This window comes from Heterocephalus glaber, unplaced genomic scaffold, assembly GCF_053883595.1.
Source record: "Heterocephalus glaber isolate CG9 unplaced genomic scaffold, H.glaber_assembly_v1.0 deba00000281, whole genome shotgun sequence".
NCBI classification, from domain to species: Eukaryota; Metazoa; Chordata; class Mammalia; order Rodentia; family Bathyergidae; genus Heterocephalus; species Heterocephalus glaber.
This window is the reverse complement of record NW_028258139.1, coordinates 2,734,025-2,757,717: the sequence shown is the minus strand read 5'-3', so window position 1 is coordinate 2,757,717 and position 23,693 is coordinate 2,734,025. Positions and strand designations below refer to the sequence as shown.

Here is a 23,693-nt window from a genome sequence, read left to right as displayed (position 1 = left end):
TGCCCCTTAGGGCAGGGCCTTTGCAATAAGCTATATTCACAGCTCTTTATTTTCTTATTTTGAGACAGAATCTTGCTATATTCCTAATTTGTCCAAGCTAGGCTTGAATTTCCTCCTGCCTCAGCCTCAAAGTAGTACTAGGATTGCACTACCACACACTTAACATTTTTATATTTTTCTGCTATCTGTTACTTGAATCTCAATAGCAATGCTCTTCTTTCTCACTTCATTTAACTTTTTAATCTTTTTATTACCATATATTAGTAGAGAAATCATGTCAGTTCATATTTAAAGACTTCTGATATATGGATCCTTCTGTTGACTGAGGTTTTATTTGCTCTTTGTTCTCTAAGCACTTGAGAACTACATGTCCAATCATATTTAATACTATATTTTCTCTAATTAAATGCAGTATCTATTTTTCAACTGCAAGCATATGCTACTTCCAGCACTCTTGGAAGCTGAAGCAGAAGGATTGAAAGTTTGAGCCCAGACCAGGCAACCTAGTGAGACCTGGATTTGAGGTAAGGATTTTTTTCTTCTTTTTTGGTACTGGGGATCGAACTCAGGACCTTGCACTTGCACGACAGGCGCCAGAACCACTGAGCTAAATGCCTGGCCCAAGGTAAGGAATTTTTTAAAAAGGGTTGGGGATGAAGCCCAGTGCAAAGGCAGATTCCTCCCACAAAGCCACTTGGTCTTGGTGCTTCAGGCTGGGCGCGCGTCCAGGCTACATGGGGTGGGCGCCTCTCGCCCTGGTGCCACACACCTCCCTTTCTTTATCTGTAGCTTTTTTTTTTAAAGACTTTTGAATGTTCAATAATTTTGTAAATCATACTCTTTACACAAAGTACCACTTACTTAACAAGACAGGATGTAAACTTACAGTGACAAATGTGTATTTTAAAAAAGAAAATGACATTATTTTGAATGGTACTTTGTGCAGAGGGGAGGAAAATCCATTTATGCTGTGTGGACCACTTGCAGACCACCAAAAACACTCCGCCGGTGGCGCCAGGCAGGCGCTGCCACTCACCCTCCCACAGACGTGCCTCTCAGCGAAGTTTTTATTGTACAAAGTGTATTCATTTGCTTTATAAAGAAAAATAAATTTGCAAAGGTATATTCACATGCATTTTTATACAGGCACATAACAACTCGACTTGGTTTGGGAGCACAATGTGTGGTGTGGTTCTATAAATGACTCTGGCCTGTGTGTACTTTGATTTTGTTAACTTGTAATCTTTTGTTTACAATGAGGGCCTTTCTATAACTTCTTTTAATTTAGAACTTTGGTAGCAATAGAACTTTGGATACATTTTTGTATAGTACATGTGATGTACATAGAATTAATACTTTATTTTTATTTTTAAGTGGTAAAGCATTATGTTAGAGGGTAAAAGTAGGGTGGGTTTCCAAATTTGCACTTTTTATATTAAAAATAAAGTCAATAAAAAAACTTTCCCATATTCCCCACCTCCAAAACTGCACAAAGGACTCTATTATATAAATTCGGTTTACAGAATTATTTTCTTAAAAACATACTTTGTCTTCTCATAACCCAGAGGCTGGGGCATGAGAATTCTCAAATTTGAGGCCTGCCTGGGCTACATGCAAATTGACAGCAGGCCTGGACTATGTGAGAGCCTGTCTCAAAGAAATTTATCCTCCCAAAAACACTTTTAGGGTTGGGGCTCAGCTGTTCCTTGTCTGCCTGGCAAGCACAAGGTCCTGAGTTGGATCCCCAGTACAGGGGCGGGGGGACACGACGTTTGAACTCTTTAATGCCAACTAAATATATTTCAGAAAGATTCAGTTGTTTTGATTTTTCTTTAGAACTTAACTAATAATTTTTCATAGAAACTGCACATAACCTCTGCAACTGTCTTTTTTGGGGAAGGAGATTTTGCAAGTAGCCAATCTGAGAGCATTATTCAATTCTCCTTGCTGCTGATTGGCTAATGCCTTGTAATCCATCTCTGGCACATGCACCAGCATTCCAGCAATGTAGCAGGTTGCAGTGCTTCCAGCAGCTATCTGGAGTTTTCCCAGTCTTGTTCTTCTTAAAGCCCTGAGATCTTAAGATGCCAGCAAAATGCCCTGCATCTTTTAAGGCTTTATTTATTAATACAGTATTTTATTAAATTCCATAACTGCAGGAAACACAGCACATTTAAACTATAAAAACAAGCATTTTTATGACCATACCTGCATTCGCAGTTTTTCACAATTTGATAGTGTTCTAGGAATGTATTAGGGGGTCCACTGTATACCACATTAAAATAAATTCTTCCAAGTTTTACTAACAAAACATTTAATATATGGATTGTATTTATTTTTACAAAACGTAAATACTGTTATTTCATTAGTCCTCAGACATATGTTTTCATACATGAAAGCAAAATACAGCTTACCTCTGATAGTTTACAGTCAATAATATTACAATAAAATAAACAGCAAATTAAAAAGGAAAATCAAATGACTGGCAAATAATTTGTGGAGACTGCAAGTAGCAGTGTTAAGAGGTATGTACTGAATCTTGGTTCTCCAGAAACTAAGCATGGATAAAGAAAAAAGAATTACAGTTTTTAGAGTAATCTGAGCTCTTTGATAAGGAATTATGATCATCTAGGAGAGAAGTTCACCGAGTCATATTTAGAGCAGGTCACTCTAAAATCCTGTAATTGTCAATGTAGGTTAACCAATAATGTATGGGCCTGAAATTTAAAAACTAGATATAGGGGCAACCCACTTTCTGGTCCCTCTTCTGTCTCTCTTAGACAGAACCTATCTTTCTCTCAAATTCTTCTTACTCTTAACAAAAAACTAAAAATAAAACTAAAAAAATAAAAACTAGATATACTAAAAAAAAACTAGATATATTAACTACAAAGTATTTTTGCAAAATGTTTGAAGTTACTTTTCATAACTTCTGCATGCTTCCTAAGTAATCTAGAAGATTGTTATTTACAGTTGTATGCTTTTAGGTACAATCAGTTAGCCAATTAAAGTGACTGTTTATATCTTACCACAGCAAGTTGTGTCCTTGAAGCAACAGTGTGAAAAACTGCAGGCATCATAAGAGATTCTTCAACTTTTATTTCCATGTCATTTTCTGTTGAAAATGTAGTTTTAGGAATAGCAGGCGCACGATCACATAAGATCATTTCTTTGTTAAATAGAAAAATTGGATTTGTGTCCTGTATTAACAAAAAAAGCAGAAATAATTGAAGGTAAAATGTTACAAATACTGAACACGCATATTTCCCTGAATAAATGAAGCAGATCAGCCTTAGTTCTGAACACAGAGTCCCAGGCCCCTCTCCGTGGTGAAAGGCCCTTAGGATAAAAGGACCTAGGTCCTCGTGTACCTACCGTCCCAGCGCTATAGGTGCACACTCTTCGATCTGCAGACATGCATTCTCCTCCATTGACCACCAGCACCTGATGCTGAATAGCAATCTTGTATTTGCTTTGAATGGCATGTTTAAGGTCTGCCACACTTCCAGAAGAAAACAAAAATCAGTTACTTACTACATTTGCTCAAAGTAGTGCTTCATAAAAAATACCCAATGGAGCTGAGCGTGGTGGTGCACACCTGCCATCACAGCAGTTGGGAGGCTGAGGCAAGAGGATCGCCATGAGTTCAAAGTCAGCCTGGGCTACATACTGAGTTCAGGGCCAGCCTGAACTACAAAGGGGGGCCCTGCCTTAAAAAAAAGGGCTGGAGATTTAGCTCAGTGGGTCCTCCACCTGCCGCACAAGCACAAGGTCCTGAGTTCAATCCCCGGTACCACAAAAAAAAACAACCAATGGACTAATAAATCTCACTCTTAAAACTTTCCCAAAAAATTAGTCAGAAAAAAAGGTTTCCTATTCCTTCAGCTAGATTCCCCATTTGTTACATGTAAAATTGCATATAAACAGGCAGTGTACAACTAACTGAAATTCCTGTAATTGCAGCGCTTGGGAGGCGGAGGCAAGAGGGTAGCCGCCAAGTTCAAAGCTAGCCTGAGCCACATAGTAAGTTCAAGGCCAGGCTAGACTACATAGTGAGACCCTATTTAAAAAAAATAAAAATGAGTCTATGAAACACTGGCAATCTATATAATGTTTAAACAAAGGAATATGCTTAAATGGGCATCAAGTCTATTAAAATTCCCACAAACCCAAAATTTATGTTAAAATCTTCACATCACATTACAGAAACTACATTAAGTCTCAACCCGTGAAAATTCTTTCTTTTACTATCTTTCAAAAAGATTATCCTCTAGAGGTATAATGCATTTAGTGAAAACTAGTCTTTTCTAAAAATAAAATAATCCCTTATTATCATTTTTCAAACAAAGATTAATGATTAAATAAATTATAACAATTTTAGTACCAACCAGTCATGGTGATTCAGTCTGCAGTCTCAACTACTTGGGAGGCTGGGGCAGGAGGCTATTGCTTGAACTCAGGGGTTCCATCCAGCCCAGCATTGGCAACAAAGCGAGGGCAATTAAAAGAACCCCAAACAAGCAAAAAACACCTACTTCTATTTTTTCCTTCTTGTTTAGCCTCAAAATATATTCTCCCTGACTCAAGCACTCTCCCCAATTTTCACAAGTGTAGAGGCCATTCACCAGTCAAGTATAGTAGCTGAAACCCTTGCAAAGCTGAAGAATGATTAGAGGTATAAGTCCCACTTCATTTGGCTAAAATTTTCACTTTACTTTATTTTCTCATTAACAAAACAAATCTATTGACTGTAATTCACATAAGGGAATAAAGACAACCCAAAAGAGAGAAAGTGATATATACTGGTTCACAAAGCTATCAGTAATTCCCTTAACAGTGTCCTGTGAAGCAGGGGATGGTGGCACATGCTGTAATCCCAGCTCTCTGGGAGGCTGAGTCAAGAAGATTTCAAGTTTGAGTCCAGCCTGGGTAACTTCGAACCTGTCTAGTAACATAGCATAACATATAAAATAAAAGGACAGGGGCTATATAGTTCAGCGTGAATACCCTGGATTCAATCCCTAGTACTGTAAGAAACAAAATATCCTGTGTAGCTCTGAATAGTCTTGGCCAAGGGTACTTATAATGATAGTAGCAGTATGAAATCAGTTTGTGGGTATGTTTATTGTGAATATATTCACCCAAACAGAATAAAACATTTAAAGAATTTAGCATTTTAGAGAATGGTGATAATTATATACATGATGAGTTAATGTGAAAAATTTAGGACTTATCATATTATTACTCCTTTGTAAAAGTGTAATAGTTTTCTCAAATCAAGTGTTTTAGCTTTTCACATATACACAAAATACAGAACTGAAGAGAATAAATGAAATACAACTCACGTTTGCACTGTAAGTTCAGTGTCAAATGTTAGAGTAGTTCCAGTGTTAACCAGAAATACATATAACTTCATGATTTCTCTGGATTCTGTGAGCTTAAGCCTCACCTTCTGATAGTTCCTAAAAGAACAAAAGAAAAAAGAAAAAAAAAAAAAGATCAGCTGGTCATGGCAGAGCATCCTTGCTATCCCAGCAGCATTCAGGAGCCTGGAGTAGGAGGCTGAAGAGTTCTTGGTCAGCCTAGGCTGCATAAGTTCCAGGCCAGCCTGAACTAAAGAGCAAGACCCTCTCTTGGGGCAGTGGTGTAAGGGCCACTGGGGACACACACACACACACACACACACACACACACACACACACACACACAGGCACAAAAAGTGATCAATTTTTTTGGTACCGGGGATTGAACTCAGGCCCTTGCACTTGCAGGGTTGGTGGCAGAACCAGAGCTAGATCCCCAGCCCAAAAAGTGATCATTTTTTTTTTTTTAAAGTGATCAATTTTTACAAGTGTAAATCATCAAGACACAGCTAAGTCTTGTCATGTAAATAAAAATTAAAATGAGTTTTGAGGCCTAGAATTACTGAATGGATGATCTATCTGGTAAGCTCTACGCTTACAAACAGTGATGAGATTAGTGAAAAGTATAATTATTTTCCCTCAAAAAAAATAAAACTTTTCAGAAAAATAAGAGACCAGATATTACAGGGGTAAAGCTGATGTGAAGATTTTAGTTTTTCACAGTAAGAATAAAATGCTTGAGGCAGGCAGATGTAAAGGCACATGCTACTTCGGAGTCTGAGGCAGGAGGATCACAAGTGCACGCCCAACCTGGGCAATTTAGCAACTTAAGTCCTTAACCACTTCTTTCCAAGAGTTAGAAGTAGATTAGTCTTTAGGTTAAACTTAAGAGCAAATAAAAATAATTATTACATTACTTTTCCAAGTTAGGGGGAAGTAAGTCCCAATTCCTTCTAGCAGCTGCCTCCACCATCATACTGAGCCAGAAATGTTCCAGAAGTAACTCTCACTCCCCCAAAAATACAAAAGCAAAAACATAAATCCTTTGGCCCTAACAGTTGTCACTTTATATACAATAGCACAAAGTACATGGGCCTAGAAATGAGAATATTGTCCACATTAAAAGCTCATGTGTAACATAAAGCTTTCTCATCTAAAACATATAATGGCATTGCTCGGCCTGGTGCACACCTGTAATCCCAGCACTTGGGAGGTTAAGGCAGGAGGATCACCATGAGTTCAAGGCCAGCCTGAACTAGGTAGCAAGACCCTGACTTAAAAAAAAATTTTTTAATTTAAAAAAAAAAAAAAAAAAAGTTCGGGTATATATAAAAGGAACCGATTTCATGATCTAGTATTGTGGCAGCAAACCTATAGTATGCTGGCCATAGCGGGCTATCTGTGTCACTGAAAGCTCTACAAGGCTCACCATCACTGATGCAGCATTTTATTTTTAACAAATGAGTGGTTGAAATTCCACTGATTAATGAAAGTGGTGGAAGGCAACCATAAATCCTCACAAACTGGTAGGTATTGTTCTTCATGTTCTTTCCAAATGAGTCTTATAGAGTTTAAATTATTGTATCAGAAAAAGGCAAAAATAGTATGCTCAGTAGTGCCTGCCTCGCAAGCACAAGGTGCAGGGTTCAATCTCTGCTATTGCAGGGGAAAAAAAAGTTAGGATTTTGAAATTAAGTTTCCAAAATCATTATTTTAAATGCATTAGATAAAAAAAACTTAGTTATAAAGGTAGGAGCTGTGACTTACAGTCTGGCACTATGACTTACCGTCAGGCACTGTGAAAAGCACTACCACTTTTCCTAAAAAGCAGATCAGAACTGGCTTATATTTGCTTTGCTTGATATTGGCAACTGAATGGCATTACTGGTTAAACTCGGAGAACTGGAAAAGAAAAAGTTCTGAATTACCACATGGAGAAACAATTCAATATGTAACAACAACAACACAAAGCCATCATATGTTCTCCCCTTTAAAATAACCATCTTAAAGAGTACTCTCAACTCAGTTCCTTTTCCTACCTGCATATGCACTGAGACCACAACCATGACTCTGAACCACATCATTCCACTAAATAACAAAAATCACTAATGAACTACCCCAAACTACTATTTCTACAGCCATTTCTCGGTCCTTAATATATAATGATGAAGAAGAACCCAAGCTGTGGAAAGAACAGCTTGGATTTGGGCCTGACCTCAATGCTTGCAATTATGTAATTCAGAACGAGTTACTTAACTATTTTCAGTTTCCTCTTCTGTAAGCAGGAATAAAAGGGGTACCTATAGCAGACAGCCTCTAAGATAGCACCGATTATCCATGCTACCTCTATTTCCTGACATCTACTCTAGTAAAATACATTCCTTCAAGGTTTAGGCCAGGCCTGTAATGTTTCTAATCAATAAAATATAAAAAAGTGACGGGATGTCATGACCATGACTGTAAATCAAGATTTAACTTTCACCCTGCCCGCGAACTTTGGTAAGTAAATGGCCATACAGAGACTTATGCTTGGTAAGAATGTTGAGGTGGCTACCAAGAATCTAAGAATCTCAATCTGACAATCAACAAGGAACTAATCTTGACACAACTACATGAGCCAATGAGCAGATCCTTCCCCAGTTGAGGGGACAATGACCCTGAGTAAGACCCTGATAGGTCTTGTGAGAGACCCTGAAGCAGAAAATCCACCCAAGTCATGCCAAGAATCTCTATAATAGTATTTATATGGCTTCCAGTTTATGGCAATTTCTGACTCAGCAACAGATAAGTAATATAACACAGCCATATCATATTATAAAAATGTGAAAGAAAAATTTTCATTGGAACATGATGGTTGGCAGGTAAGAAGCCAATTCTTCAATGTTTGGGTGAGAGTTCAGGCTTTGTTACTTCTGTACAGTAGAACTCACCTACTCCCATGGCTGCAGCTACCACCACCGGTATTATTAAGTACTTACTTAAAACCTAGCCTAAATTTTTCCTAAATTGTCCATACAATCCCTCTGAAATTCGAGTCCAAGTTGATTTCCTATATGCATTTCTTCGATCTTGTGTCCAACACTGAACTCCTTACCTTCTCTGTTCCCTAAATCTCCTTTTCATTTCTCTGGGTGGATGGAATCTACATTTACTCAAGATATACCACATCCAGGGCTGGGGATTTAGCTCAATGGTTCTGCTGCCTCCCTTGCAAATGCAAAGTCCTGAGTTCAATACCCGGTACCAAAAGCAAAAAAAAAAATACCACATGCTATCCTAACTCTCCTAACAGAGAGAATCATCAGCAAGTCTGTCCTGTCAATTCTAACCCTAAGATGTTTACTATCTATCTCTAATTTTATTGCTAACCTTAAGTCAGACTCATTTTCTAACCTGTAGCTTTTTACAACAGCTTCTCAACCTGCTCCATATCTCTTCAATTCCTACTCAACCATCCTCAACACTGCATTCAAAGAGGTCATTGTAAATGCTAGTCAATCTTTTTCTGCTGCTTAAATGTCACAATTATGATTTTTATGGATGCAGCTACCATTTTGTGAGTATTTACGACAGCTTAGGAAACCATCCTATATGCTTTCTTAAATGAAATGCTTTCATTTGTTCCTCATAAGACTCCTTTAGACAGGACTGTCATTTTATAATAAGGAAGGGAATTAAGAAGTTAATGTTACAGGTGATTGACTGATGATTCAAACCTGGGCATTCCAACTCTGCTACTTCTTGCTTTTAACAGCGATAATGTCAGCACTTGAGAGGCTGGGGGTATAGCTTGATAGCTTGTCCTTGCCTAGCATGCATGAAGCCCTGGGTTGAATCAATAATACATATGCACGCACACTCCAAAACAAAGCACCTGAGAAAAGCACGTTGTATGTAGTAGACAATTTTTGCTTTTAGCTTTAGTTAAAAAAAAGAAAATAATATATCTATCTGCCTGTTCTTGTGAAGCCCAACAGGGAGCAGCACAGAAATTTTATATTTATATAATATAAATGATACCTACTGCTTTAAAAAGCTACCAGAAATATTTTAGGTAAAAACAAAAACTTCAAAATATGCACAGGAGGTGCATGATTGCTCTTGTGAGAAAGGTTTGTCTTATTCCCATCATTCAAATGACAAAATGTGCCTCAAAGAAGTTATTTCTCATAGTCAGTGTTAAAATCCATGGCTAAGATAAAGGAGAAAAAAAAATGAACGTACTACTAAAACATCAAGATCCTGTCCATGTGATTAATTAGTAAGTACATTCTATGACTCAGCATTTTTCTGTTCCTTTAGAATGCAAACATTTCTTTTTTCCACAATTTACTCCTTATGTGACCATTTAAAAATATCTATCTTAAAAAAAAAATCTATCTTCTTCCAAACACAGTTAAAAAAAATATTAGGGGCAAAAATGGCAGAACATATGAAAATATGATATGTCATTGGCTTTTCAGTGGGCTTGATGGCACATGCCTGTAATTCCAGCACTCGGGAGACTGAGGCAGGAGGATTGCCAGGAGTTGAGGCCAGCCTGGGATACAGAGTGAGAATCTGTCTTAACAGCAACAACATCACTAATCAGAAATAAAATGGATCTAAATTCAGGAAGTACTAGATTTCCATGGGTCCATAAATGTAAAAAGGTGCGTCTTGGCATAAGATTAGAAATTCTTCTATATTTGATCAACCTGGCAAGTGGAATGTGTATACTGAAAATATCACAGCAAATGTCAGGTACATGGGCTGGTCACATGGCTCAGTGGTAGAGTATTTGCCTGGGTTCAATTCCCATCACCACCAAACAACAACAACAAAAATTAAATGTACAGAGGAGAACCAATCTATGGTATTGAAGAAAAGGGTGATTGTGAAACTGAAAAGCACCTCTCAATTTGCACCTTTGTCCGCCTCAATTCCAATTATCCCTTTGCTGCCCAGGACCAGCAACAAAGGTTACTCCACTGCTATGGATGAAAACTCCAGGGCAGCAAGAAGCAGAATCTGGGCACTAGAGTGGAAGAACCAATAAATTGCCTGGCAAAACCAACCAACCAAACAAACAAACAAATTGCCTGACTTCCCCTTGCAATTTCAGGAAGTCAAGGATGACTCAGTATCTAGGAGCTTCTGGGCAGAAATTCAAGCAGTGTTAGCTTCTATGTTAGTCCATTATTCTGTCACTACAGTGAAATACCTGCATCTAGCTACTTTTTAAAGAAAAAACTTATTGATATTTAACTACATTCTGTAGGTTCAAGGGCGTAATGTTCACATTGGCTCAGTTCTGATAAAAGACCTCACAGTGGATACCATCACATGGGCAGGAGCCATGTGACAGAAATGTCATACACAGCAAGATCAAACAGCAAGAACAGACAGGAGGCTAGAGTAAGGGAAGGAGGTATGCTTATTCTTTTATAATGACTTTCTTGAGAGAATTAACCAGGAGTCTAATAAGAACTACTTTAATCCTTTCCAAAGGCAGCACTACCCCAATGACCTACTAGACCCCACCTCTTTAAAGTCTCATGACCTCAACACCTGCACAATGAAGACCAACCCTCTAACATGTGCACTTCTGGGGGAGACATTCAAATCACATCCAAATGATATCATCCCCAACTTCCATGCTGCCAGAACCAACCCCTCAAGTGAAAGTCTCCAGATGATGGCAATTAGGCACAAAGGCTGCATATGACTCAGGATGGCCCATCCCAGAAAAATGCAACCAGGCAGGAGTTCTTTTCTTGTTATGAATATCTTACCAGCCCTCTCAAAGAGGAAAAAACTGAAGGCCTCTGGTAAAGTCATGCTATCTGGAACAGCAACATTAAATGGAAGTGACAGTAACAACAGCAAAACTGTCCCTCAGGGCATAGGGCCAATTTCCTACTTTTCTAAAAGTCTTAGTTACTTTCTGAGACCCAACACCCACTACTCTAAGGAAGAAAAGTTAACAAGGGTTTGAGCCCATAGTCACCTGGCTCCAAGGCAGAATGGCATGGCAGGGGGGCACAGCAAAGGAAAAAGAGGTTATGGCATGGTGGTGGGAAGCAGCTGACAGATCAAGGAAGGAGAAAGAGGGATAGAACCTTGCAGATCATCCTACCCCCACTTTCTTTAACCAGGCTGACACCTTCCAACATCACATTCAGCTATGAACTCATCAGTTAAGTAATCTGGTAAGTATCACATGCCAATGACCCAATCACCTCCCAAAAGCCCCATCTAGGAGCACGAGACATTGGGGGGGGGGTGCATCTAGGAATAAAACTCAGTCTTACTTATGACAGACTGAAAACTGATTACACAAATGACTAGTTCTGACTTATGGGAAAGGGGAAAAGGGAAAAAAACAAAAAAGTTGTTTCCCACTACCAACTTCCTTGATTAATTTTTTTTTTTTTTTTGGTACTGGGGATCAAACTTGGGTCCCTGTGCTTGAGAGGCAAGCAGCAGAACCACTGAGCTAAATCCCTGGCCACCTTAATTTGAATAGCCAAAGTTGTGATTTCACTTTCTCCTCAAAACCAGTAACTCCGATACCACAAGGTTATAATGAGTGACTAAGCAATACTGAGTTTTAAAAAGTTTTGAGTTAAGCATGGTAGTGCATGCCTGTTAGCCCAGCATTCCGGGAGGCTAAGGCAGGAGGATCACAAGATCAAGGCCAGCCTCAGTAATGAGAGAACACTGACTCAAAAATAAAAAAGGGAGAGGGATGTAGCTCATTCAATCCCCAGTACTGGGGAAAAAAAAAAAGCAATGATCAAAAATATGGTAAATTCCACTAAGTGCTATCAACTGCAGGCTAGCAAAAATATTATGGTGTGTCTTCATCTTATTCTCGCACCCTGTGACCTCTGGCTCTTCCCTAAAGTCAAAACGACCATAAAAACTGAATGTTTTGAAAGGACATGCAGGCAAGCACAACAGCTCAACTAAAGACTTGCTTCAGAAAGTGGCAAGAGCCAGGCTTGGTGACTCACCACTGTAATCCCAGCACTCAGGAGGCTAAGGCAAGAGGACTGCCATGAGTGTCATGAGTTCAAAGCCAGCCCAAACTATATAGAGACCTTGTCTCAAAAAAGAAAGACAGAGACAGAGACAGAAAGAAAGAGGTAAGAACAAATGGGGTATGTTTTACTCTAATAAATTTTAAAATAAAAAGTAAATATTCACCATATTTTTGATCATACCAGTGATTTTCTCTGAGATTCCACTTTATCATCTCAAAAGTAGAGATAACATCTTGCAGCGCTATTGAAGTAGATTATTGTTCTTCAAAGCTTTTAGCACTGGCCAGGCACTGTGGCCCATACCTCTAATCCTAGCTACTGAGGCAGGAGGAGTACAAGGTTCAATACCAGTCTAAGCAATTTAGCAAGACCTAGTGTCAAAATAGAAAAATCAAAAAGGACTGGGAATATAGCTCAGTGGTAGAGCACCCCTTAGTTTGATTCCCAGTAAAGCAAAAACAAAAAACAAAAACAAAAACAAACTTACAGAACTAAAGTAATAAGAAGTATAGTTGAAATAGGATTGGCCATAAGATGCTAACTATAGAAACAAAATGATGGATACATATAGCTCATTTTTCTATTGCTTACTTTTTAAAAAATTTCCATAAGTAAAAATAAATACAGAAACACAATATACAGAACATCTCTAGAGGTTCCCCAACCCTACAAAAGGATAAAAATGATATAGATGGAAACTTTGATCAATAAACTGGCTTTTCTGCTTGTTTTTTAGAGTGCCAAAAGAGTTATTTTACAAAGAGCAAGTCCACTTTATAAAAGACTGCTGGAAAGAAAAGCATCCATTATTCCAATACCCAGATACCAGTACACTGCCTATAGAACAGTAATGTATGTATTAAATATTGCCTCCTCCCACAACTCATACTGGGAAAGAAAAAGTAATTGTCCCCCACACTCATTGGTCACTTTCTTGCTGATCAAATAGGGTGACCCTACAGGTCAGACCTTGTTTAGCATGAGCATTCTAAAAGCTATCTTTCACTTCTGTAAGACTGAATAATTTTCATTCCCATATCACAAAAAGAATCATCTGAGAGACAACTTACAATGTCGGAAAAAATTTTCAGCAACTGTACCTTAGACAAAGGACTACTATCTAGAATATATAAAGAACTGAAAAAAATCAGACCCCTCAAATTCAAAGACCCAATTCAAAAATGGGCATCTGAAATGAACAGACATTTCTCAAAGAAGTAAAAGCAGCAAATAAATATATGAAAAATGTTCAACATCACTGGTCATTAGAGAGATGCAGATGAAAACAACACTGAGATTTCACCTCACCCCACAAAGAATGGCTGCTATCAAGAAATCATCCAATAACAAATGCTGGCAGGGCTGTGGAGAGAAAGGAACCCTTCTCCATTCTTGGTGGGAGTGCAGACTGGTGCAACTACTCTGGAAATCAGTATGGAGATACCTCAAAGAACTAGACTTGGAGATCCCATTCGACCCAGCTATCCCCCTGCTGGGTATCTTCACAAAAGAATTAAAAGAATCATACCACAGTGATATATGTGTACCCATGTTTATAGCAGCACAGTTTGTAATAGCTAAAGCTTAGAAATAGCCCAAGTGCCCATCAACTGGAGACTGGATAAAGAAGATGTGGTTTTTTTATAAAATGGAGTACTACTCAGCCATAAAGAAGGAGAAACTACAGACATTTATAGCTAAATGGATGCATATTGAGGCCATACTCTTAAGTGAAATAGGACACACATGTGTAAATACCGAATAGTTTCTCTAGTGTGAGAAACTGAAAGTGTAATTAAGGATACACACGGATGAAATGGCCTAACAACATATTTCTCGGATTGTGTTTCCATCGCGTGGCATATAACTGTATCGAAATTTAAATTAGGGAGAAGTCTGGCTTATGTGGAATCTGCTAGCTAACTGGAGTTTTTTTCCAGACCACTATTTGTTCAATGCTGGCTTTGGGGATCTTTCTGAAACAAATCACATCCTCTGGTGTCTTGTTGGTGCTTGAGATGCTTTTTTACGTTATATGGAAAAATATTTAAATGCTTTTCAGTTTTGTTCTGGTTGAGTTCTACTGTATTTGAATATTATTGTTTTTTTCCCCTTGCACTGTTCTTCTTTGAATGGTTTTAATTTCTATATGTGTGTTTGATAAATTATTTTTTTTTAAAAATCATTATGTCCTTAAATGACTACGCATATCAGAATTGATTTCTCAGTGTATCTGCAGCCAAACTATAACAGAATATATACACATACAAGGAAGCTTGCCTCAAATGACATTTCTTTCACCAAAACCTTAAAATAGCATATGTAGATATTTTATTCAGTTGTATTTAATAAACTTTTATCTTGCTTAACAAAAGTGAATATCTGCCTCCTCTTACTGGGTCTAATCTGTGAAATACGAAGAAACAGGAAATAAAATCTTCCCTGTACTAAACACACATACCTTGTCATGAAGTTATGACATGACTACTTAAAAATTAGTATCTAGGAGAGAAATAGCAATTGAGATAGATATACATTGTTTGGTGCTAGGGAGTTTTTCTGTTCCAATACCGAGGACTGAACCCAGACCTTTGGCATTGAACCACATCCTCAGCCCCTATTATTATTATTATTGTTTTAGTTTGAGATAACATCTTGCTAAATTGCTCAAGTTGGGTTCAAACTCACTGTCCTGCTGCATCAGCCTCCCAGAGTGTTTGGATTACAGGTGTGTGCCACCACACCCAGCTTGGTGCTAGGGACTGAATGTGCTAATCAAGCATTTTTATCACTGAACTCATCCCTGCCTCAGAAGTAGGTTTTTAAAGAAGAACTGGTAGGGTAAAGAGAGAGCTTGAGATCAGGAAGCTTTAAGAAGAGATCTAGGTGGCTGGGATTTAGCTCAGTGGTTTCCCTGCCTGCTGCACAAAAGCGCAAGGACCCAAATTCGATCCCCGGTACCAAAGAATAAAAAAAAAAAAGAAGAGGAGATCTAGGTATGGAAAAAATAGTGTCAGTGTGAGAAAAGTCAGGCAATATCCCCTTCTTTTGCCTAGGACATACTGCTCATACAAGAAAGTAACAGAACTCCTTTTCTTTCCCTTTACTGCTAATATCACAGATCTAGCCCTTCCTAACATTTGTTATATCATTAAGACTATACAGGGCCGGGGATTTAGCTCAGTGGCAACATAACTGCCTCGAAAGCACAAGGTCCTGAGTTCCTGGTACAAAAAAAAAGACTATACAGCATTTCAAGACAGAGACTCAGTTTTGTTTGTTTCCTTAAACAGCTGGCTTAAGAGCCTTTCATGTACAATTTCCCTTATAGAATCTTTTTTTTGGTTTGGTTTCTTTTGGGGTTTTGCGATAAGCTATAGCTATGTAGTTCAGGCTGGCCTCGAACTTATGGCGATCCTTCAACCTCACCCCCTCCTGAGTGCTGCTGGGATCACAGGCCTGCGCTACCACACCTGGTGTAGAATCTCAACTAGGTAGACACTTTGGGTGTCATCTTGATCAACTTTCCTTTCAGTGCAATGATAAGTTCAGGGAAACTCAAAATTTTTTTTCAATGTCTATAGTAGTTTTTATTGAACAGTAAGGCTGAGAATGTAGTCTAAGAATAAGAAAACCTTTAATTTCCTTTATCCTTTCTGTTGGTTAGGTCCTGGTGCACAATGGAAATTTGATCTATATTTATGTTGTGTGCCTACCTATAGGAAGTTGTATGTATATATTAGATACATACAAGTAAGCTTATGTATGGATAAGTGTTGCAAAAAAGACATCTTGGTTTAATAGCATATGTGAATAAGGATTCCCTTCTCTGGAATCTGTCACTAAATCTATGTACTCTTCCACTTCATTCCCCTGAAACTGCACACTTAAGCTCTTGATAATTACCTATCTGAGCTGCTTCTACCTGCAGCCTCCATCTCAGATTCATCTCGGAGGATAATACCAACAAAACCACCTTAGGTCTTAATGCGGTGTTATTCCCCTCCAAACCCCCAAACTAAAAGCGTTTCATAACATCTACTCAAATATACACTCCCTTAGACTGACAGTCCACTGTTGCCCTTCTATGACTCTACATGAAGCTCCAAACCATTTCAACTGATCTGATGTGAGATGAATAAGCCCAGGTTTTTCTCCTATCTTTAATTATGTCATTCCAGTTTCCATAAATATTGTTACAATCCTCCCTAATCTTACTATCTGTCAATGGTCTGTCCATTAAGCACTTATGTCCTATACTTCAAATTCTAGTAACAAAGTTTGTATACAGAAAGTAAATAAATGCCCCATTATATTTTTGGGGGGCCACTTGCCAAGGGTCTGTCCTACATTGCCCAACCTGTACTGTAAATGATTAGAGAAAATCTGATCATGTTTTATACCTGCCTTTCTTTAAACACCACAGCACCTAACACACTAACTAGAGATGGTGGAAAGAAAACAAGTGTTTGAGGCCAAAGCCATGGATGAGGACTAAAACTGTGGAATCAGAAAGCTGGTCAACAGAATCCACAAGAACATTATTAAAATAATAAGATGATTTGACAAAGCGGATTTCTCTCCTTTCTTTAAAGCTGTTAAAAAGAATAAGCAATAAGGGACATAAGGAATCAAGCACCGATTTTGGTTACCCTGAAATGAAAGCTATTTGGGCAGAAATACTGACCTGGGTTTTAGAGCTGGCTTTACATATTTATTTCTGTGACCTTGAAAGTAAATTTCTCTAAATCTCAGTTTCTTCATCTGAAAAACAAAAGGGGTACACTATACGATTCCTCCAATATCCTAAGAATGCCACAGTCAAGATTAGATATTAAACCCAGTTCTAATGTATATTGAACAAATATTTTTAAAATCTTGTCTGCCAGTGACCAAAGATACAGTACACACTGTACATAAATAAAGTACATACTGTTTGTCTTTCAGAAACTTATTACATAAAATGAACATTATAATGTTAAATGAAATGAAAGGAGGCATGGAAAGGTGACATTGAGGAGGAATGGGCAAAAATACAAACAAACATGTTATTCGAGAAAAACTAGAATATGTAAAATCAAGCTCCAACTGGAAATAAACAATTTACCCTCACTGATCACATCTAAATTTTAGAATAAGCTTAGTAAACCACCGACTTTTTTTAAAAAAGAAAACTATTATTAGAGTTCATTTTTTATCAAATTGTAACTTAAGAGTTCTCAAGATGTACATTTTCCCTTCATTCATATAAAATCCATTATATTCCATAAATGGGTGAAGTCTAGATGATCTAGAACTAAATGTATTGCATATAATTGTCAGGTATCAGCATAAAAAGCAACTGCAGCTGAAGGAATTACAAATTAAGTTTATAAGCTTTATGTACAAGCCTAGTACTTAAGTATTCTAAGTATAGTCATCCTTTCACATCCATGGAAGGCTGGTCCCAGGACCCCTCAAGGATACCTGAATCTGAGGATATCCAAGTCCCTTACATAAAATGGTATACTATTTGTTCAATATTTTCAAAGAATTCACAGCAATCCTCCTGCCTCAGCCTACTGAGTGCTGGGATTATACACATATGCCACTGCACCTGGAAATTTGTAAATAGTCTATACACAACTCTCATAAATTTTGAACCATCTGTATATTATTTATAATAATGAATACAATGTAAAGACTAAGTTTTTATACTGAATTACTCAGGAAATAGTGAATAGACAAAGTCTGTGCATGTTCAGTATAACTTTTTCAATTCAATAAGGGACATAATATTTTCAATCTGAGATTAAGAGTTTGTGGATTTGGACACAAGGGCCACAGAGGGCCAAGTGTATCACTTTTCATCAAGATTTCCTACAATCTGACATCATCATTTTATAGAAAAATATTTCCTAATTTTTTATAAAACTAAGCTCATATTATTTGACCTTCTGCCTAAATACTGACACTAATGTCTATCCACTGAGACAAAATTAAGTGCCTACTTAAACACTGCATGGATACAGAACTATCAGAACATGTCAATCATACTATCAAACCCACAGTAGTTAACTCTATGAGACTATGATATATTAATAAAAAGATAACATATGGAACAGAAAAGATCCAAACATATCTTCAGATTTATACCAAGACATATAAAAATGGCAGAATTTCAAATACTGGGCAAGGATGAAGTTTTCAAGCAATGGGACTGTGACAAACAGCTGTTCACAGCATGATAAAAAAGAGACTATCCGGACATACATTTCACTAAGAAATAACTAAAATGTCCACGGGATACCATTTTTACCTTCAGATTACTACTAATGATTACAATGACTGCTATATGTTGACAAGATAACAGTAAACCCACCAACACATTGTGGACAAGAATATAAACTGGTACAACTTTAGGATTTAACCTGCAGTGTACTGTATACCAAAAATATAAAAACTAGCAATTCTACCTCTGAGAAAGTACTGAAAATAAGCAATGAGGTAAATATACAAAGGTATATACACCCACTGACTTTCATTATACCATCACTTTTAACAATGAAAAATTAGAAAGCTGACTACCAAAAAGGGATTAAATAAATGATATGCATGTGTCTATATGTATGTACATGTGTGTATATAAAACATGTGATTGTGGATTTTGTTTTATTTTGTAATGAATGCATAGGGACGTGGGTGTAAACAAACACTTAAATGTCTAGAACTAGCTGGGTGTAGTAGCACACACTGTAACCCCAGCACTACAGAAGACTGAAGCAGGAGAATCCAAGTAGGAGTCCTGTCTAGGCATCTCAGCAAGACTATCTCAAAATAAAAAATAAAAACGTGGGACTGTGTTTGTGGCTCACTGCAAAGACCTTGGGCTCAATTCTAAACACAGAAGAGGAAAAATGTCTGAATCTGTTTAACATCAGTTTTTCCAACACTGGCTATCTCTAGGAGCCATTTACACTGTGTTGGTTACTTTTCTTGATGCTGAGACAAAATACCCAACACTCACAAGTTAAGGGAGGAAAGGTTTATTTGGCTCACAGTTTCTGGAAGTTTCAGTCCATAACTGGCTGGCTCCAAGGCAGAGTGGCACACGGCAGAGGGGCAACAGTTCACGGTGGACTGAAGGTAGCAAAGCAGCAAGAGACCTTAATAGAGTCTTTCTGCACCCTTTTATCATATCCAGACTACCTAGGGCCAGTAGAACTCACACCCTTAATCCCACTGCCCTTGAGCCTAGTGGTGGAGCACTGCACCATGAATGAATTCCAGGGGCACACACTCTAGATCCTGCCACCTCAAAAAGCCACACCTATGACCACTTGAGGCTGTGAGGGGCCATTTAAATAAAAGCCATAACATACACTATCTCTAATTTCCTTTTTTGGGTCAGGATCTCAGCCATTTAATCCAGGCTGCCCTTGAACTTGGAATCCTCCTGCCTCAGGTTCTAGAGTAACTGGATTATAGGTGCAGGCCACCACACCCAGATTTCTCTTGATTAAAAAAAAAGAATCCCAGTTATAATCAAGAGGAGAAAGCATTTATGTGTTAAAGTAACAACCTGAATTGTCTGTCCTAGCACAGCTGATTCCAAACAGATTCCAAACAGATTCCAACGTGCTCTCTTCATTTCACCCTCCAATGTAAGGCTCCAGTGGAGTTTTGCCCTAACCCACTCTAAATATAGTATAGTGCTTCTCCACATGGTCTTTCCTCCAATTGTTTTTGTTTTGTAGACACAAAAGAATACAGACTGAAAAGAACTGAGATGTGGAGTCAGAAGTCCTATATTCAAGTTCTGTCTCTACTTATTATATGACCCTGACTGACTTCATCTAACAAGTTTTTTTTCATGATTACAAAAAGGAAAGAAACTACCTATGTCACAGGGTTGTCTTCAGGGTCTAAAAAACAATCTACACACCGAAAGAGTTGTGTAAACCATAAAGTACAATATAAGCATAAAATAATGTTATGAAACCAACTCAGATCTATTCTGATCTCAGGACCAACATGAGATGATGTTAAATATTTCAAACTCAAATCCCACAGTTACCTCAAACAATGCATCTACATTCTTCCCCCCGGGCCCCTGGTGCTGGGAATTAAACTCAAGAGCTTCACACAAGCTATATATAAGATCTACCATTGAGCCATGCCTCAGACCAACATGTCTGAATTTCAGCTCAACGTTTTTCCTTTAACACTGTACCCCAGTTTCACTGTGGGCAGGGCTATCATTCTTCTCCTACTCAAAATTTGTTGTTTCTGTCCAAATCCTATCCATTATTTCTTTTATAATTTAATCCCTCATTTTCTCATGGCATAACATTTACTTTTTAGTGCAGTGACAGCAAACCTTTTAGAGCTTTCAATGATACAAAGAGCCTGCTGTGGCACACGAGCCATAGGTTCACCACCACTGTTCTAGTTTCTGCAAATTCTCTGGCTTCATGTCTTTACTCCAATCTTTCTTGAACAGGCCTACCAGTCACAACCACTTGCAGTCAGGTTGCTTCCCTCAACCACAGTATCCTTCTAGAGCCGTAGTATTGGCTGTAAAGACACAAACCAATGGCCCAAAGCTAGCTACGATTTCTAGCTCAGTACAGGTACCCACACAATTTCAATGAGTTTATGTGCCAACCCCTCTATATGAATTTTCCACTCTGATATAGGCTTAATTACCATGAAAATAGTAGTCTTTGAAACAAGATTTACCTATATAATTGAATCCCAACTATCCCTCCAAAGCTCAGAACCTCTATACACCAACTGAAATGATGCCTTTTACAGGAGGTGAGACAGCAATAATGTACTTCAGATACAGTGCCAGAAAGACACTAAAAACTTCAAAAATGGTGGCAAGTCTGAGTTTAATTAAACTTCTAGAAGTATAAGCAATGGATCCATCCCATCAACTTTATATATTCCAGGCACGTAAAAACCACCCCTACCTCCAACTCTGCTTATCTGAATCTTCAAATATGGCCCTTCCTATTACTATTGCTGGGAAATCTTTCCTAGTCCAAATTGACCCACATTATTATTTCCTCATCTGAATTTCTGCTATATAAGGTAGCTACAGCTTCTTAACTAGCTATATAAGGCAGTATGAATTATCATACAGTTGAAAAAAATCTCACATGATATAAGAACAATTTAGTACTCATAGATCCTTCTTAGTCACAGATAGTTTATAAATGACAATTGAAGCCTGGCATGTGTGAGTGTAATCTCAGCACTCGGGAGGCTGAGGCAGGAGGACTGCCATGAGTTTGAGGCCAGCCTGGATTATGTAGCAAGTGCAAGACCATCCTGGACTATAAAAAACTTTTTTAAAAAGGGAGACCACGAGCCTCACAAACACAAGGTCCCTAGTTCGATCACCAGTAGCAAAAGAAAAAAGAGAGAAAAAAATTGATGAAGGTGAATTTTTAAAAATATTGATGCCATTCCATTTATTTCTAGATGTGAAAGGATACAGCTAGACTTCCACACCCATACATAAAAGAAGCAGAACGCATCTCAAAGAACTGTCTATGCAGCTTAACAATCTGAGATTAACATTTTCTGTCATGCACACTAGGAGGCTAAGGCAGAAGGATCACTTCAAGTTTGAGGCCAGCCTGGGCTCTACAGTGAGTTCAAGTCCAGACTGAACTACAGAGTGAGACCCTGTCTCAAAAAAATTCTGTTGAGAGATTACTACTATGATGACTAGGTCAGTCACTGCAACATATAGACAATTACCCTGATACTCAAAACTTAGTTTCCTGATATAGGGAGATGAAAGAAAAATACCCTGGATGACAATTCCAACCTCTAAAACTAAACACATTCATTCATTAGTCACACAATATCTTGGATACATTTAATAAGCTAGATACTATACTAGGTGCTAGGAACACAAATACCTTCAAGTTTTTTTTCAATTTGAATAGAACCCATGCTATTTGGATGTCACCAAATAAAGCAGACTAAATGCTTCATAGAGAGAAGCCAATTTGAAATAATTTTGCCTGGTTTCTAATTCTGTAAACTGCAATTCTTAGCAATTCTACTGCACTGAGTATTCACTGGCTCCTGCATCAATGAAAATAATATCTAACACAAGTAAGAGTGTCAAGCTTGCCAGTTGCCAGGGACTGAAAACTGGGTGCAAGACTCTCCAAATCAAATGTATTCCCATCTGACAACATCCTTTCTCTGCCAAGAGGAAAAGAAAAGGAAGGAAAGAAGAGTAGGTCAGGCATTTCCCTCACATTCTCTGGAACAGACAACCTTTTTCATAAAGATCCAGGATCTCCTAAATGTAAGCTTTGTCTGAAACTAGACAAGCAGTTTCACCTAAGAACAGTACCAAAAGGATGGAGACAGTATTTGGAAAACTAATGCCCAAACACAGGAAGATAAAAATAGCAGAACAGAAATACTTTTTAAAAGTGTTTGGAGTATATATTTCATATTTATTCCCAAACTATACAGAAGTATTGTATACACATAAATATAATTTGGTTTTATAAAAATAAGATGTCATATATGTATCTTGGTAGAACTATATAACATGAAAATCTTTCCATGTCAGCACATATAAACATGTTATCCATTATGTTGTCTTGTCATTCATAAAGATTCTGTAGATGTAACCTGGTGAGGTGGCACATGCCTGTATGTTTGTAATCCCAGCACTCTAGGAGGCCAAGGCAGGATGAATACAAATTTGAGCCCCACCTATACAATTCAGTGAGACCTCGTCACAAAATAAAAAATGAATAAAGGGCTGGGGTGTAGCTCGGTGTGAAGACCCGAAAGAAAGAGAGAGAGAGAGAGAGAGAGAGAGAGAGAGAGAGAGAGAGAGAGAGAGAGAGAGAGACAGACAGAGAAAAGGGGGGCAGGAGGGAGGAAAGAAAGACTGAAAAAATGCATGACCTCAGTGAAAAATTTTAGTTGCATGTTTTTATTTTACAATGTAAACTAAAAATTTGAAAATCAAAATTACCTATAAATATTAAATTCATTCTATGATGCTATCTGCAAGCACACAGCTATCAGAAAAGCATGCGTTAATGTGACATGTGCAGTAAAAACCTTACCGAAGGCCATGAAAATATCATCAGTATGGTAGTGAAATAATTAATATTTCAACAGATATCCTGGATAGTTATTGACCAATGATTATGTGGAATATTAAGGAAAAAGTCAGTAATAAGCAAGGCATGGTAGCACACGCCTGTAATGCCAGCACTCTGGAGGCTGAGGCAGAAGGATCAAGAGTTAAGCTTGAGCCCAGCCTGGGCAA

At 37.9% G+C, this 23,693-nt stretch overlaps 1 protein-coding gene across 6 annotated transcripts in view; it reads right to left on the bottom strand.

Moving 5' to 3' along the window:
- Rb1cc1 (RB1 inducible coiled-coil 1) overlaps positions 1-23,693 on the bottom strand; it is a 74,591-nt gene that overhangs the window by 46,669 nt on the left and 4,229 nt on the right. For 3 of the 6 annotated variants that reach the window (XM_087185626.1, XM_087185647.1, XM_087185637.1), the window contains exons 2-4: positions 5,346-5,462; positions 3,376-3,502; positions 3,030-3,200 (exon numbers count right to left, since the gene is read on the bottom strand). In XM_087185626.1, the coding sequence (XP_087041752.1) occupies positions 3,030-3,200; positions 3,376-3,502; positions 5,346-5,462 (415 nt within the window). Of the gene's footprint in view, positions 1-3,029; positions 3,201-3,375; positions 3,503-5,345; positions 5,463-7,150; positions 7,266-10,256; positions 10,381-17,078; positions 17,156-23,693 lie in introns of all 6 variants that reach the window. The other 3 variants (XM_087185667.1, XM_087185659.1, XM_087185654.1) reach the window with 3 other exon arrangements.